Genomic DNA, 14,280 nt, shown 5'->3' with positions numbered 1-14,280 from the left:
CATTATAAAGAGTAATGTATAATGAAACCAGACATGAAAGCAGCAGCGATGTCATTGAATCTAGACTGCTGAACAATATGCAGGCGGGTGCCATTGATCTGGAGCTTCTGCGCTCAAACCTTCTTACGAATACAGATCTGAAGTGTAATTAGCAAATGTAAAACAAATGAAATGTCAGAGGACACCATTCCGGGACTGCAGATTACACCATGGAGGCTGTCAAGCACGGCTATGTAATCACATTCTTCCCACTTCTCGGATATCTCAGTATAAAAATGTTCACTCTATGTCCTGTGGGACCCGGATAAAGGACAGAAAGACTCTTCATCACAGTCAGGGAATAACAGGTCCACGGGCAACATATCTGCTACCAGGATAGCAAATGCAATGCACTGTAATCCGTTTAGCAGAAAGAAAACCCAATTACAATAGAAAATCTTGTGGGAAATGTTAATGAAAGTTGAATATTTTGCTTCTGATTAAGAATAGAATATGTCATGTGTAACCATAGAAGGCATAGGTTGCATGACAAATACGGGGGCACCAGTGGTAAAATGACTGGTCTGAGACCCTCAAGTGCAGAGAATGTCATTACAAGGTTCTCAGTACTTAAAAGGGGTTCTCCAGTTAAATAATAAAAAATTTAAAAAAATCTGCCGGGACTATGACAAACACTGCATATTTTTGCCCCCATATACCTGTTTTTCATAATGGCACTTTCCTTCCCCTGTTTGCAGCATCAGTACATCCTAGCAGGAGGTTTACATACAGAACTTCCTATTTTTAACAGCTTCCTGATGGGTTTTTTAACCAATCCCAGCATGCTTTGCTCTATAATGTTTCACAGGGCTTAAAGTGGATGTCCAGGATTAGAAAAAGGCGTCAAGGTGGCTTTCGCAGATGGGTACCCAACACTAATATACCGCCTCTCTTGGACTTATCTAAGCCTACAATTTTCAGGGCAGTGTAGGAACCTACAAGAAAGTTTAGACTAGCACATTCATATACATAATCACAGGTGAATATCCATCAAGCAAACATGGTGGAGAATAAATGTTGTGCAGCCATTTTATTATCAACCATGTTTGCTTGATGGATATGCACCTTTGATTATGCATATGAATGTGCTAGTCTAAATTTTCTTGTAGTATATATTGAGGGTAGCGCCTCTTTTAGACTGAGCAACGCCCATCTGCCTGGGGCTTCTGAGCAGAGTATAAATGTAGCTGGTTCCTACACTGCCCTGAAAAATATAGACTTAGGTAGGTCCAAGAGAGGCGGTTTGCTAGTGTTAGGTACCCATCTGCGGAAGCCACCTTGACGCCTGGTAGATGGGCCCGACACGCCCATGTTTAGAAGAAAGCTGCCATGTTTTTCTAATCCTGGACAACCCCTGTTTAAGGGTAAGATGGAGCTTTGGAATAAATTGAAATGAGTAGTATTGTAATATTGTAAGAAACAATACAAATGAAATATAATATAAAATCGAAAAATATGCATACAATTTTAAAAATAAAAATGTTAAATTAAAAAAGGAAATAAAAATTTCAAATCATTTGACATGTAAAAAAATAAACAAACAAACATAACTGGTACCACTGCATCCAAAAATGCCCTATCAAAATAAGAAAGAAGGTACCCCATAATGGATAAAAAAATTGAAATCACCATTTTTTGGTTACCACTTAAAAAAAAAAAATGGAATAAAAAGTGATCAAAAAGTCATACATACTCCCAAAATATCAATAAAAACAAAAGATGTTCCCTCAAAAATATATTGCTTACACATCTCAGTATACAGAAATATATAAAAAAAAAAAGAAATGGGTGTCAGAACTCAGAATATAGCGATGCAAATAAATTTTTACAATGTTTTATTTTTTGCAGAGGAAAGTTTTTGTGACTGGCCAGACACCACATATGATGGTGATTAAAATATCTATTAAAAATATCTGCCATGTAAGTGGCAGTGTAGTACCCCAGAATAGGGTCACTGCAAAAGATGAACTGAAGTAATGTTATATTGTTAAAGGGAGTCTGTCACCAAAATTTGACAATATAAACTGCTTTGCTCTAGCAGAACTACACAAGATTCCAGTGGTACCTTTGTTGTATTCTTCTGACTTTCACCGGCTGAAAAAACATTGCAAGTGCCCAGGGGCGGGGTTCTTGTTGTAGGTGCCCAGGCTGCTCTGCCTTCTTTTCATATTACCCCTCCCCAGCCTCTTGCTGGTCCCGCCCTATAAGGCTGTTTCATCATCCCAAGTACCGGCCGATATCCGGTGCGTGCACAGTTCACCGCCGGCCCAGGCATGCGTACTACGATGCCCATTGTGGGGAGCGGCATCGCTTCATGTTGTGCGCATGCGCCAGCGGACTGGAAGCAAGCAGGGAGACTGGAGGCAAGCCGAGCAAGAGAAAGGCAAGTATATCCACATTGCAATGCGCATGCCCGGGCCGGCGGTGAACTGCGCACGAGCAAGATCTCGGCCGGTACTTGGGATGATGAAACAGCCTTATAGGGTGGGACCAGCAAGAGGCTGGGGAGGGGTAATATGAAAAGAAGGCAGAGCAGCCTGGGCACCTACAACAAGAACCCCGCCCCTGGGCACTTGCGAGTGCTCATTTGCATATAGATAAAACTATGTTTTTTCAGCCGGTGAAAGTCAGAAGAATACAACAAAGGTACCACTGGAATCTTGTGTAGTTGTGCTAGAGCGCCATGTAAGCAGTTTATATTGTCAAATTTTGGTGACAGACTCCCTTTAAGTCAAATGTGATTTATTATACTTGTGTACCTAATGGCATTGCATGGACAAGTAAGGGTTAAAGGGGTTGTCTAGCCACATATATTGCTGACCTATCATCAGGATAGGTCATCAAAAGTTTATTGGCGAGTGTCCGACACCTGGCACCCCTGCCAATCAGCTGTTTAAATAGGAAACTGTGCTCCATGCATGGAGCCCGCTTCCTATTCTAATAGATGATCGGTAGGGTGCTGGGTATCGGACCCCTGCCAATCTAATATTAATGACCGATCCTGAAGATAGGTCATTTATTTATTTTACGCACTTATGTAGCACTGTTGTATTCCGCAGCACTTTACAGACTTTAGCATCAATACTGTCCCTAATCTGGCTCACAATCTAAGTTCCCTATCAGTTTGTCTTTGGAGTGTGGGAGGAAACCGGAGTACTTGTAGGAAACAAACGCAAACACCAGGAGAACATACAAACTCCATGCAGATGTTATCCTTGGTCAGATTCAAACCTAGGATCCCATTGCTGCAAGGCGCCAATGCTAACCACTGAGCCACCGTGCTGCCCCATCATCTATAAAGCCTGTTGATAGGTTAGGTTTCTTGGGACCTGGGTCCACCTCCCAGAGGAGTCTGTTGTTAGCAGAGAAGGGCAGATGTGTTTGAGAATGCTCTGCAGACAAACACTTTCAGTTCCAGAGGATCATCACCTTTGAGATTTATAATTGTTGCATGAAGGTACTCTAGAGCGAGAGAAGGAAGTTAGAGGGTCCAGGTCCAGGATTATAAGGTTCTGCAGTGGAGTCAGTTAGTAAGATATCATGCACGTTTATGGTAGAGAGAGACCGCCAGTGCACCCTTCCACACTTTGAGATGGTTTGGTCATCTGTATCTAATATCTGTACCCCTCAGCCTGGGAATTACAGAAACACTTAACAAGAACCTAATTGCATGCATACGGTTCTTCAGAGAGACTTTATAGAGAGACAGAGGGAAAGAGTACTACAACCCTCATTATTGCTGCTGTCCATACACTGTTACCGGGGATGGATTGCACTGTGTTATATGACTTGGAGCTGTGCCTTGTTATTGCTGGATGTACTACAACTCCTATTCTGCATGAGACTTATTTGTTGATAACAACTGGTCTGGTTATTGACTCCACCATACATTGGCTGCTGCACCTACACTGCCTCCTTGCACCCTGCCAAAACACCTATCATCAATGGCACCCAAACTACCACCAGGAAGGAGCCCCAATAGCAGGGTGTGCCCTAAGGGAAAAATAGTAAGCCCTCCAGTCACTGTATGGTCCCAGGGAGATCTAGAGGGGAGAGCCACTGTGGACTCCCAAGTATTACTACCACCACCTAAGCCACAGTATATGACAATACGTTATAATTCTTGGTGTGGTATGTGTTGAACACATCAAGGCACTGATGTTTAATTGGCATGTGCAGTTAATTTACAGATGGAGTATATCACATGATCATTTTTGATCTATTTGAAAAAATTCTCTGGGATTTTTTTCTTTGCCTATATAGTGCAGGATCGGCCATTTATTTAGGAATAAGGTAGCAGTCCTTTATGCCAAATAAATCCTACATTTGTAATCATGCTTAGCTTTGTAGAGAGAGAACAGGGGCGGAGTCTCGTGACACTGTTCTGTGTAATGGCAGCCATGACAGATTAGCAACACAGGGCTGCTGTCCCCTCACACTGCAGTGTCTTCATGTTCTCCTATGTGATGCAGCTTGAGCCTGTCTCTCCTCCCTCCTATCCTCTCTATCCCAAGTCAGTTTTTACATACATAAACCTACACTGGAGAGTCTGCACACACAGATAGTACAGGCAGGCAGTCTGAGTCAGGAGGTTAATATAACTGCAGCTAATCACTGTATACATTCACCGACTATGTATCTGCACTCCAGGTTCTTTACATAGGGGAGACATTATAACTTCAACAGAATACAGGGATATACAGAGAAACGTGGGGAGGGGGGGACTGTGTTTGGTGCTACGTGTGATTAAATAAAATCCTCACTGCATTATATGAAGAGTGCTGCAGTACACTCAAGATTGTTAGTTAATTTTTATTAACAAAAATTAAAATAAAAAATGTGAAAAATTGACTATTTTTACATTTTTTTAACATTGTTTCTGGTTTAAAAAAACAACAATAAAAAACTAAAACTAAAATAAAAATGAAATAAAAATAAAGCTCCAAGTATAAGGGAGTAAAAAAACTATTTACATAGCCAAGAGGAAAATAAAGTTATGACTTTCAAAGAAGCAGGTACTGAAAAATTGAAAATGCGCCTGGTCAGGAAGAGGGTAAATGACCTGGTCTGGAAGCGGTTAAATAACCTGCTAGATACATGAAGGCAACTGATAATAAAAAAAAAATACATAGGATGTTTGAACATCCCAATCCAACTCACCTTCTTCTCATGCTCTTGGATACGCTGGTCCACTTTCTGAAGCTCTACAACTCTCCAGTCGCTCAGGTATTTCTGGAGGAGCATTCTGCTTTGAATTTTTGGAAGAGCTAAAGTAATATCCATCTGAGAAAAGCCAGAGTGGAACTCAAGTTTTGTCTTTTGCACATCACCCTCGGACACACAGAGATGTAACAGCTGGACCTTCCTGTATAAAACACCAAGTTACATACGTGAAAATTACAACAAAAGCAGATTGTAGTCCTCCTTGTTTTGAGTGGCACACATTATCCTATGGAACACGAATGCCATTCTGTTGAATCTCCACCTTTTCTCATCATGTAATTTTTAGGTCCAAAATTCCATTGACTGTCCAATGTCTCAATACATTTTCTTTGCCAACCTTTTCTTTCCCACAATTATTCAGGTCAGATAATAGCTTTCCACTCCAAATTTCTTTTTCTGGCAGGATATTGAACACAGTTTGCAAACCTTATTATAAAGGTCCTTAGGACCATGCAACAAAAATTACTTTCTTTTGGCGTACTGAAACTAGGGTGTTAATTCCAGAATCCCTGGTGACCTAGGTCAGTTAAGGGGTTCTTTTAAGGACCTCTGGTGGTCAAGGACTGTCAAATAGTTACATTTCAGAATCCTGATGGAGAAGTGAAAGAGTTAATGCTACATACATGATGTTCAGTGGGTACTCACCTCTTCAGGCTCTAAGCACTAATCATTCATCTTCCAGTTTCCTCCTGGCACTAATTTACAGAGATGAATGCAGGGAGGGGATAGAGAGGACAGGGCGATTCAGTAGAGCTCTGCCCGATCATTTAGGGGTAGACCTCCCCTAGAGCAAGAGTAGCTTGAGAAGGTGGTTAGACATGTAACCACCCCTTTGTGTATACCTCTGTCTCAGTTCAATTACACATCATTCAAATATATATTATTCATAAACCTCAATGAAATGCTAGAATTAGATAAACATCTAGCACTTGTTTGAATGTAGTCATGGTATCTGCCATTACTACTACTTGGCATACGGCATTTCATGGCTGGACTACACTAACTGTAATGAATACTTTCCTTACAAAATGGAGTGTCCATGAAGAACATTGTGAAGTGACAATCACTACTATTGGACGTGGAATCATTGCGACAACCAACCGGTTTGACTTTGGACTAGACCTAAGAGCATTATCCTGGCAGTCCCCAGGTTTTCACCATTTAACCCCTACAGTATACAGGGGTCTGGTCTTCACTACAAGAGAGCCACCAGGTCACTACCTCTTGGAATACTCCTGGTATGGTTGGCAGCTAACCCACAGGGGTCAGAGACACCAGTGCGAAGCAAAGAGGGATCAAGCAATACTCGTAAGAAAACAGGCAGAGTTCAGGGCAGGCAGAGTATATGCATATCCAGGAAACAAGTACAAAGTTGGGAAGGCAACAAAGGGTCAATACTAGTGTTGATCAAGCACCAAAGTGCTTGGGTGCTCTGGTGCTCGAGTGGAACACTTTGGGATGCTCGGGTGCTCTACAGAGCACCCGAGTACAATGGAAGTAAATGGGAGAACCAGAGCATTAAACCAGGCACCCCTTGCTCTGAAGAGGGGAGGGTGTCTGGTTCACAGGAAAAAGTCACAAATTGATGAAAACACCATTGAAATGGTTCGGGAACAGCATGGGGAGGATGTATTGATGCATCTTGCACTCCCAGGTCGCTGCTGGGAACGATGTTGTCCGAGTAGTACGCCACTTTTACAGACTGACAATAATACGCACAAAACCGAAGATAAAATCGACTTTAGAGGAACAATTGTTAGGAAACATTCTTTCCTGTATATTTACTTGTATATAGGTGCTGCCAAAAATTACAAGGAAGAGGCACTCCGATACAACCTGCATATCACATAAAGGAGGGCCTCATTCACATTGTGGTACAATTGTTCAGGTAGTGGGACTCCTACACTTATAAAGCCTATGCACTAAGTGAAAGGGCTGCCAAAAAATTACAAGGAACCGGCACTCCAATACACCCTTTATTACACATAAAGGAGGGCATCATACACACGATTGAAAAATTATGATTGATGGCCTGCTGGTGACCCTCAAAAACATTAGGAGCAAGGGCCTGCTGGTGACCCTCTAAAACATTATGGGCGAGGGCCTTCTGCTGAGCTGACCATCTAAAACATTAGGGGTGAGGGTCTGCTGCTGAGTTGACCCTCAAACATTAGTGACAAGGGCCTGCTGCTGATCTGACCATCTAAAACATTAGGGGTGAGCGTCTGCTGCTGAGCTGACCCTCTAAAACATTAGTAGCGGGGGCAACCTAATAGGCATGTTGATATGATGATGGAGGAGGGCGAGAAAAGGAAGATTGAACCATATACCCATTTTTGTGGTGGAAGGGGTGCATGGGAAAACAGTGTATTCAATACACCATAAAAGCCACATTTAAAGTGCCTTCATGTTCAGCCGGTTTCCTCTGGTGGAGTAGAGAAGTCAGGGGAAATCAAGGCTTTCCTCTGGTGGAGTAGAGAAGTCAGGGGAAATCAAGGCCTTGTTCATTTTGATAAGAGTCAACCTTTCAGCATTTTCAGTTGACAGTCGGATGCACTTATCAGTTATTATGCCCCCAACAGCACTAAATACCCGCTCTGACAAAACGCTGGCGGCAGGGAAGGCCAGCACCACCAAGGCGTAGAGCGCAAGTTCGTGCTACGTGTCCAGCTTGGACACCCAATAGTTTCAAGGCACAGAGGGATCACTGAGGAAGCTGACACGGTCTGCTACGTAGTCCTTCACCATCTTCCAAAACTTTTCCCTCCTTGTGACACTAGGCAGCGCATCAGGGTGAGGGTGCTGGCGGCGGGGTGTTATTAAACTGTCCCAGGCCTTGGAGAGTGTTTCCCTGCCTCTGTTGGAACTGCTATGTGTTCCCCTAGTCTCCCCTCCCCAGTTGCCCAAGGAACTACTTACTCTGACGCCAGTTGGAAATTTTTGGGAGAATTTTTCCACAAGGACCTTCTGGTATTGCACCATTTTGCTAGTCCTCTCCACCACAGGAGTGAGAGATTAGAAATTCTCTTTGTAGCGGGGGTCGAGAAGGGTGAACAACCAGTAATCGGTTTTGGCCAAAATGCGTATAACGCGAGGGTCATGGGAAAGACAGCCTAGCATAAAGTCAGCCATGTGTGCCAGAGTCCCAACAGACAAGACTTCGTTGTCCTCATCAGGAGAATGACTCTCAATCTCCTCATCCTCTTCCTCCTCTTCGGTCCATGCACGCTGAACAGATGGAATAAACCTGCTATGGCTACTACCCTCTGTAGCGGAGGCAACCACCGTCTCCTGCTCCTCCTCCTCCTCATCATCATAAAATTCATGCTGAGAAGACGAACTGAAGGTGGTCTGGCTATCACCATGTGTACTGTCTTCCCCCATTTCTACCTCTTCCACATGCAGTAGACACAGAAGTGGGATGGTTACGCTGATAATAGCGGCATTGCCGCTCACCATCTGTGTTGATTCCTCAAAATTGCTTAAAAACCTCACAGGAGGTCAGACATCCATGCCCACTCCTCGCTTGTGAAGACCGGAAGCTGACTGGAAAGTTTAACATCTGGGCTAGGCATGGTATGTGTGTGAGCCTGCAGAGCTCCAAAGCTGCCACCAAGTTACGGCCATTATCAGACACAACCATGCCTGGTTGTAGGTTGAGTGGCGAGAGCCACAGCTCAGTCTGGTGCCTTATATCCTGCCACAGCTCTGCGACGGTGTGCCGTTTGTCACCTAAGCAAATTAGTTTCAGCACAGCCTGTTGCCGCTTCCCCACTGCAGTGCTACACTGCTTCCAGCTACTGACTGATGGCTGTGTAAGAGGCAGCCCTGATCATCCAGCAACATTTCCAACACATATATATATAGCAGACTGTCATGTTTCCCTCCAGCCACCAGAGGCCACTGTGGCTGAGTAGGACAGTGAGAGGAGTTGTTTCCAGAGGACAAGGAGTTAAGTGTTTTTCCCGGGCTAAGCAGAGAGCCTGGGCTGAAGGTGTCTGAGTACACAGGAAGAAGGACGCTGTGCACTGAGAGGGAGATCCACAGGGAAGATTAGAGCGATTTCTCCCTGCCTGCTGTGACACAGTATCTGTGTGCTGTCTGCTGTAGTGTGAGGCACTTACCAGAGGAACTGTGAGTGAATTCCAGGCCCTGCCTGATTACACGTCCAGAGCTGCTGATAATCTCTAACCAGAGTTACAGAGACTACAAAGAGAGGCCAGAGCTGAGCCACGCTGAAGCAAGCAAGCAACCAGATCGGTACCCAGACTGTATCTGCCTGCATGTGCCGGACACCGAACTGTGAGTGCACTGATGCTAACCTGAGCTAGGGCATAGTGGAATAGGATTTAGTTTAGTGCACCGTAGAGGTGCACCCCGGGTAGCGGGGACAGATAGGACTACCTAGAAGAGAGTAGCCTGCTATTGTCTGTACTTGTGTTTGTGATTCATTTGTGTTCTTTATGCAAATTTCCATTATCTTTATTGTGAATTCTCAAGCTGTTCATATTGTAAATCTGCTTCTCCGGCAGTTAGAGTTCTCTTTTAATAAAGCCGGTTTCTACTTCAGCCTCCTTGTCTTGGGACGGTAGCACTCCGTCTTGGGACACCCTATGGCCCAGGTACTCGATCTCCCTCTTGAAGAGATGACACTTCTTTGGCTTTACCTTCAGGCCATGGGATCGCAGTCGCTCGAGTACCTGCCCTAGCCGATTCAAGTGTTCTTGAAAAGTAGCAGAGTATACGATGATATCGTCTAGGTATATCAGAGTGGCTTCAAAATTCAGGTCTCCCAGGCATCTCTCCATCAGCCGCTGGAAGGTTCCAGGGGCATTAGTCAGTCCGAATGGCATCCTGTTGAATTCAAATAACCCCATGGGGAGTATGAATGCTGTCTTTGCCTTGTCCTGCTCAGCCACTGGTACTTGCCAGTACCCACTTGCTAGATCCAGGGTGGAGAAGTATTTGGCTCGTCCTAGAGCCGTCAAAGACTCCTCGATGCGTGGCAGAGGATATGAGTCTCGCGCGGTGCAAGCATTCAACCGCCGGTAATCCACACAAAATCGAATAGTGCCGTCCTTCTTCTTGACAAGCACCACTGGGGCTGCCCAAGGGCTCTGGCTTCCCCGCACCACTCCGGAATCTATCATCTGTTTCAATAGCGTCTTCACTTCCTGGTACAACTTGGGCGGAATCTGTCAATATCTCTCCCGAATTGGTGGAGTGTCCCCCGTCGGTATATCATGTGTGATAGCATTCGTGCAGCCAAAGTCATCGGCGTGGCGGGCAAACGCAGCCTGATTCTCCCACAGCATGGTTTCAACTGCTCGCTGTTGGTCTAAACTGAGAGCCTTAACATCTATCTCCATTTGACCCAAGATGGTTCCCCCATTCCATTCTGGGGTCGGCGCCTCTTCTGCACTGGCAGTAACTGCCAGGGTCCAACCAGCATCCCCTACCGGAGCTAGAGTCACTTCTCTCTGACTCAGGATTTCTCCCTGATGTAGGTACACACGAGCCAGTTCCACCCCTGGCGTCAAGGGAACTTCTAGATATCCCACATTCACAGCTCTTATGGGTACTCGTCCATTCTGGACCACTCCCAGTGTCCGGGCCACCAGGACGTCCTGACCCAGCTCTCCTAGGCCTGTTGGTTCAACGAACACCTCCATGCCTTCAAGATTACGGAAAGTTCCCACGGGTAACGTCAGCACGGTCTCCCGACCAGGGGGAAGGGTGAAGGTAGCCTTTCCTGGCGCTCGGATCGTTCCCACCGTCTGGTGTGCTGGTACACTTTTCTGTGTTCCACAAAAACAGATTAGCCGTTGAAATGCTTTCTGGGTAGGTTTGTGCGGGGTGGCTTGTTTCCAGTAACCCGGCCCCCGTTTGGTGAACATGATCTGATCCAATTCTCGCAGGATATTCATGCCCATTATCACCGGCACATCTTCTTTGAACGTTTCGGGGACCAACAAGATACCTTTCCGCCCCACTTCCTGTCCACATAGCCGTACATTCATCCACACGACCCCTGTGACAGGAATCTGTTGTTGGTTAGCCGCTGTAACCTGGACCAGTGTCTCTCGTTCTGGCTTGGCCAGCGCTTGAAAGTAACGGTAGAAGAATGACTCGGGCATAGTTGTCACCTGAGACCCAGTATCCACTAAGCAGTCGACAGGAACACCTTCGAACTCAGCTCGTATAGTGGGGCACCCTGCAACCAGGTGTTCGGAGCTTTGCTGGGTAACCCAGTGCAGGAAACCCAACAAAGAAGAAAGGACTGATCTGGATGCCGAGATGAAGTCCGTTCTACATCAATGGGACAGACTGGAAGTGCATGGAGCTGTTTTGTTCTGCAAGTGGCAACAGCCTGCCGACCTAGAGGCGAGGTGGCAGGTAGCGATACCCAGAAGAATGGCACGGGAGATAGCCAAAGAGGCTCATGAGTTTGGAGCTCACTTCGGGCCAGTCAAGACATACCAGTGGCTGCAGCGTTATGTGTATTGTCCGCGACTGGAGGCCACAGTTGAAGAAGTTTGCCGACAGTGTCGAGTGTGTGAACTCACGAAGAGTACAGAACAGAGAGCACCCCTACAGTCCAACCAGACCACAGAACAGCTGGAAGTGTTGATGATAGACTATCTTCTTGTGGGACAATCGTCAAGAGGTCCACAGTATTGCCTGGTCATGATCGACCACTTCTCCAAGTTTGCAGTAGTCACCCCAACTCGGGACCAGACGGCCGAGTCCGCTGCACGAGCCATTTGTCAAGACTTCATTCGGGTCTATGGGTGTCCAAAGCGGATCCATTCAGATCAAGGGGCGTGCTTTCAAGGAAAAGTGATGGAAGAGCTACATCGACTGTACGGCATTGAAAAATCCAGGACAACTCCTTATCATCCCCAAGGAAACGGAGCCTGTGAGCGCTTTAACCGCACATTGCTGCAAATGCTGAGGACACTAGAGGAAGACAAGAGGGCACACTGGCCTGACTACCTGCCAGAATTAGTCTGGGCTTACAATAATCGTGTCCACACCACCACCGGTTACACCCCATACATGTTACTGTTCGGTAGGGCTGGTCGAGAGATCGTGGAATTAAACCTAGAACAGCCAGAAGACCTAATAGAGCGATCAACCACCTCATGGGTGAAAGAACACCGTCGACGTCTCCAGACCATTCGCCGGTTGGCAGGTCAGCGGTTACAGGAGAGAGCTCATACAGACCGTCCTCCAGTTCAGGAGGTTCCATTGCAGCCTGGGGATCGGGTACTGGTACGAGAGAAACGTCCCAGAGGCAAGTTGAGTGAGCGTTGGGAAGTACAGCCGTATAAAGTGATCCAGAGAGTGTACCCTAATGGTCCGGTCTACGAAGTGCAGGTTGAGAATGAGGAATTTGCTTCACGGACTCTACATAGGAATATGTTACGGCCATGCCGGTCCAAAGATCCCGCACCTGTTCAGAGGACACCTCCTCCTGCCCCATACTCAGAACTTGTTATCTCTGATGGAGATTATGGTGAAGACTGGTGGACTGCTCCCAACACTGAAGAAGCCTCCCAGGTTACAGGTGATGAAAGCACTGTCACAGAACCATTGCCAGCCCGTAATGGAGAGGGGCCCTCGGACACACCCGAACCTCCTATTGTGGTGGATGAATCCAGACTGGCAGTTCCTAGTGGAGAGAGTCAGGTCGTAACAGATAGCCAGGACCTCCGGAGATCCAGTAGGCTTACTGCAGGGGTTCCACCAAACAGGTACGCTGCTGATGAGTTCATTTGGTCCACCTGTATGTATTGTGGACAATGTTGTACTGCTGTATAAAAAGTTACATTAACCATTATTTCTATGGACTATATAGCAAGGCCGAGGACGGCCACCGTTAAGTGGCGAGGCATGTAAGAGGCAGCCCTGATCATCCAGCAACATTTCCAACACATATATATATAGCAGACTGTCATGTTTCCCTCCAGCCACCAGAGGCCACTGTGGCTGAGTAGGACAGTGAGAGGAGTTGTTTCCAGAGGACAAGGAGTTAAGTGTTTTTCCCGGGCTAAGCAGAGAGCCTGGGCTGAAGGTGTCTGAGTACACAGGAAGAAGGACGCTGTGCACTGAGAGGGAGATCCACAGGGAAGATTAGAGCGATTTCTCCCTGCCTGCTGTGACACAGTATCTGTGTGCTGTCTGCTGTAGTGTGAGGCACTTACCAGAGGAACTGTGAGTGAATTCCAGGCCCTGCCTGATTACACGTCCAGAGCTGCTGATAATCTCTAACCAGAGTTACAGAGACTACAAAGAGAGGCCAGAGCTGAGCCACGCTGAAGCAAGCAAGCAAGCAAGCAACCAGATCGGGACCCAGACTGTACCTGCCTGCATGTGCCGGACACCGAACTGTGAGTGCACTGATGCTAACCTGAGCTAGGGCATAGTGGAATAGGATTTAGTTTAGTGCACCGTAGAGGTGCACCCCGGGTAGCGGGGACAGATAGGACTACCTAGAAGAGAGTAGCCTGCTATTGTCTGTACTTGTGTTTGTGATTCATTTGTGTTCTTTATGCAAATTTCCATTATCTTTATTGTGAATTCTCAAGCTGTTCATATTGTAAATCTGCTTCTCCGGCAGTTAGAGTTCTCTTTTAATAAAGCCGGTTTCTACTTCAGCCTCCTTGTCTGCTGCACTGTACTTGAGTCCTGCTCTACGGTCTCTTCCTCTGCTGACCGTTACAGCTGACTAGTGCTGCAAGATGAGAATTCAGAGGTGGAAGTTGAGGAGGAGGAGGAGGATGAGAAGGAGGGGTTGCAGCCACTATTGTAGGTGGTGGCGGAAATCCTGATGGAAGTAGGGCCCGCAATCGTTGGCGTCGGTAGCACCTGTACCATTCAAGGTTGAGACTCGCTCCCGGCCTCCAGAACGTTCACCCACTGTGCAGTCCGGGAAATGTAGCATCCCTGGCCAAAAGCACTTGTACATGTGTCAGTCGTTAAGTGGACCTTCCCAAGAACTGCGTTAGTCAGGGC

At 46.3% G+C, this 14,280-nt stretch overlaps 1 protein-coding gene across 1 annotated transcript in view; it reads right to left on the bottom strand.

Moving 5' to 3' along the window:
- Positions 1-14,280, bottom strand: part of EVC2 (EvC ciliary complex subunit 2) — a 193,812-nt gene that overhangs the window by 52,116 nt on the left and 127,416 nt on the right. The window contains exon 15 of the mRNA XM_044282668.1: positions 5,200-5,404. Coding sequence (XP_044138603.1) covers positions 5,200-5,404 — 205 coding nt within the window. The remainder of the gene's footprint in view (positions 1-5,199; positions 5,405-14,280) is intronic.

Source organism: Bufo gargarizans, chromosome 1 (genome assembly GCF_014858855.1).
Source record: "Bufo gargarizans isolate SCDJY-AF-19 chromosome 1, ASM1485885v1, whole genome shotgun sequence".
NCBI lineage: Eukaryota > Metazoa > Chordata > Amphibia > Anura > Bufonidae > Bufo > Bufo gargarizans.
This window is presented reverse-complemented; position numbering and strand designations above follow the sequence as displayed.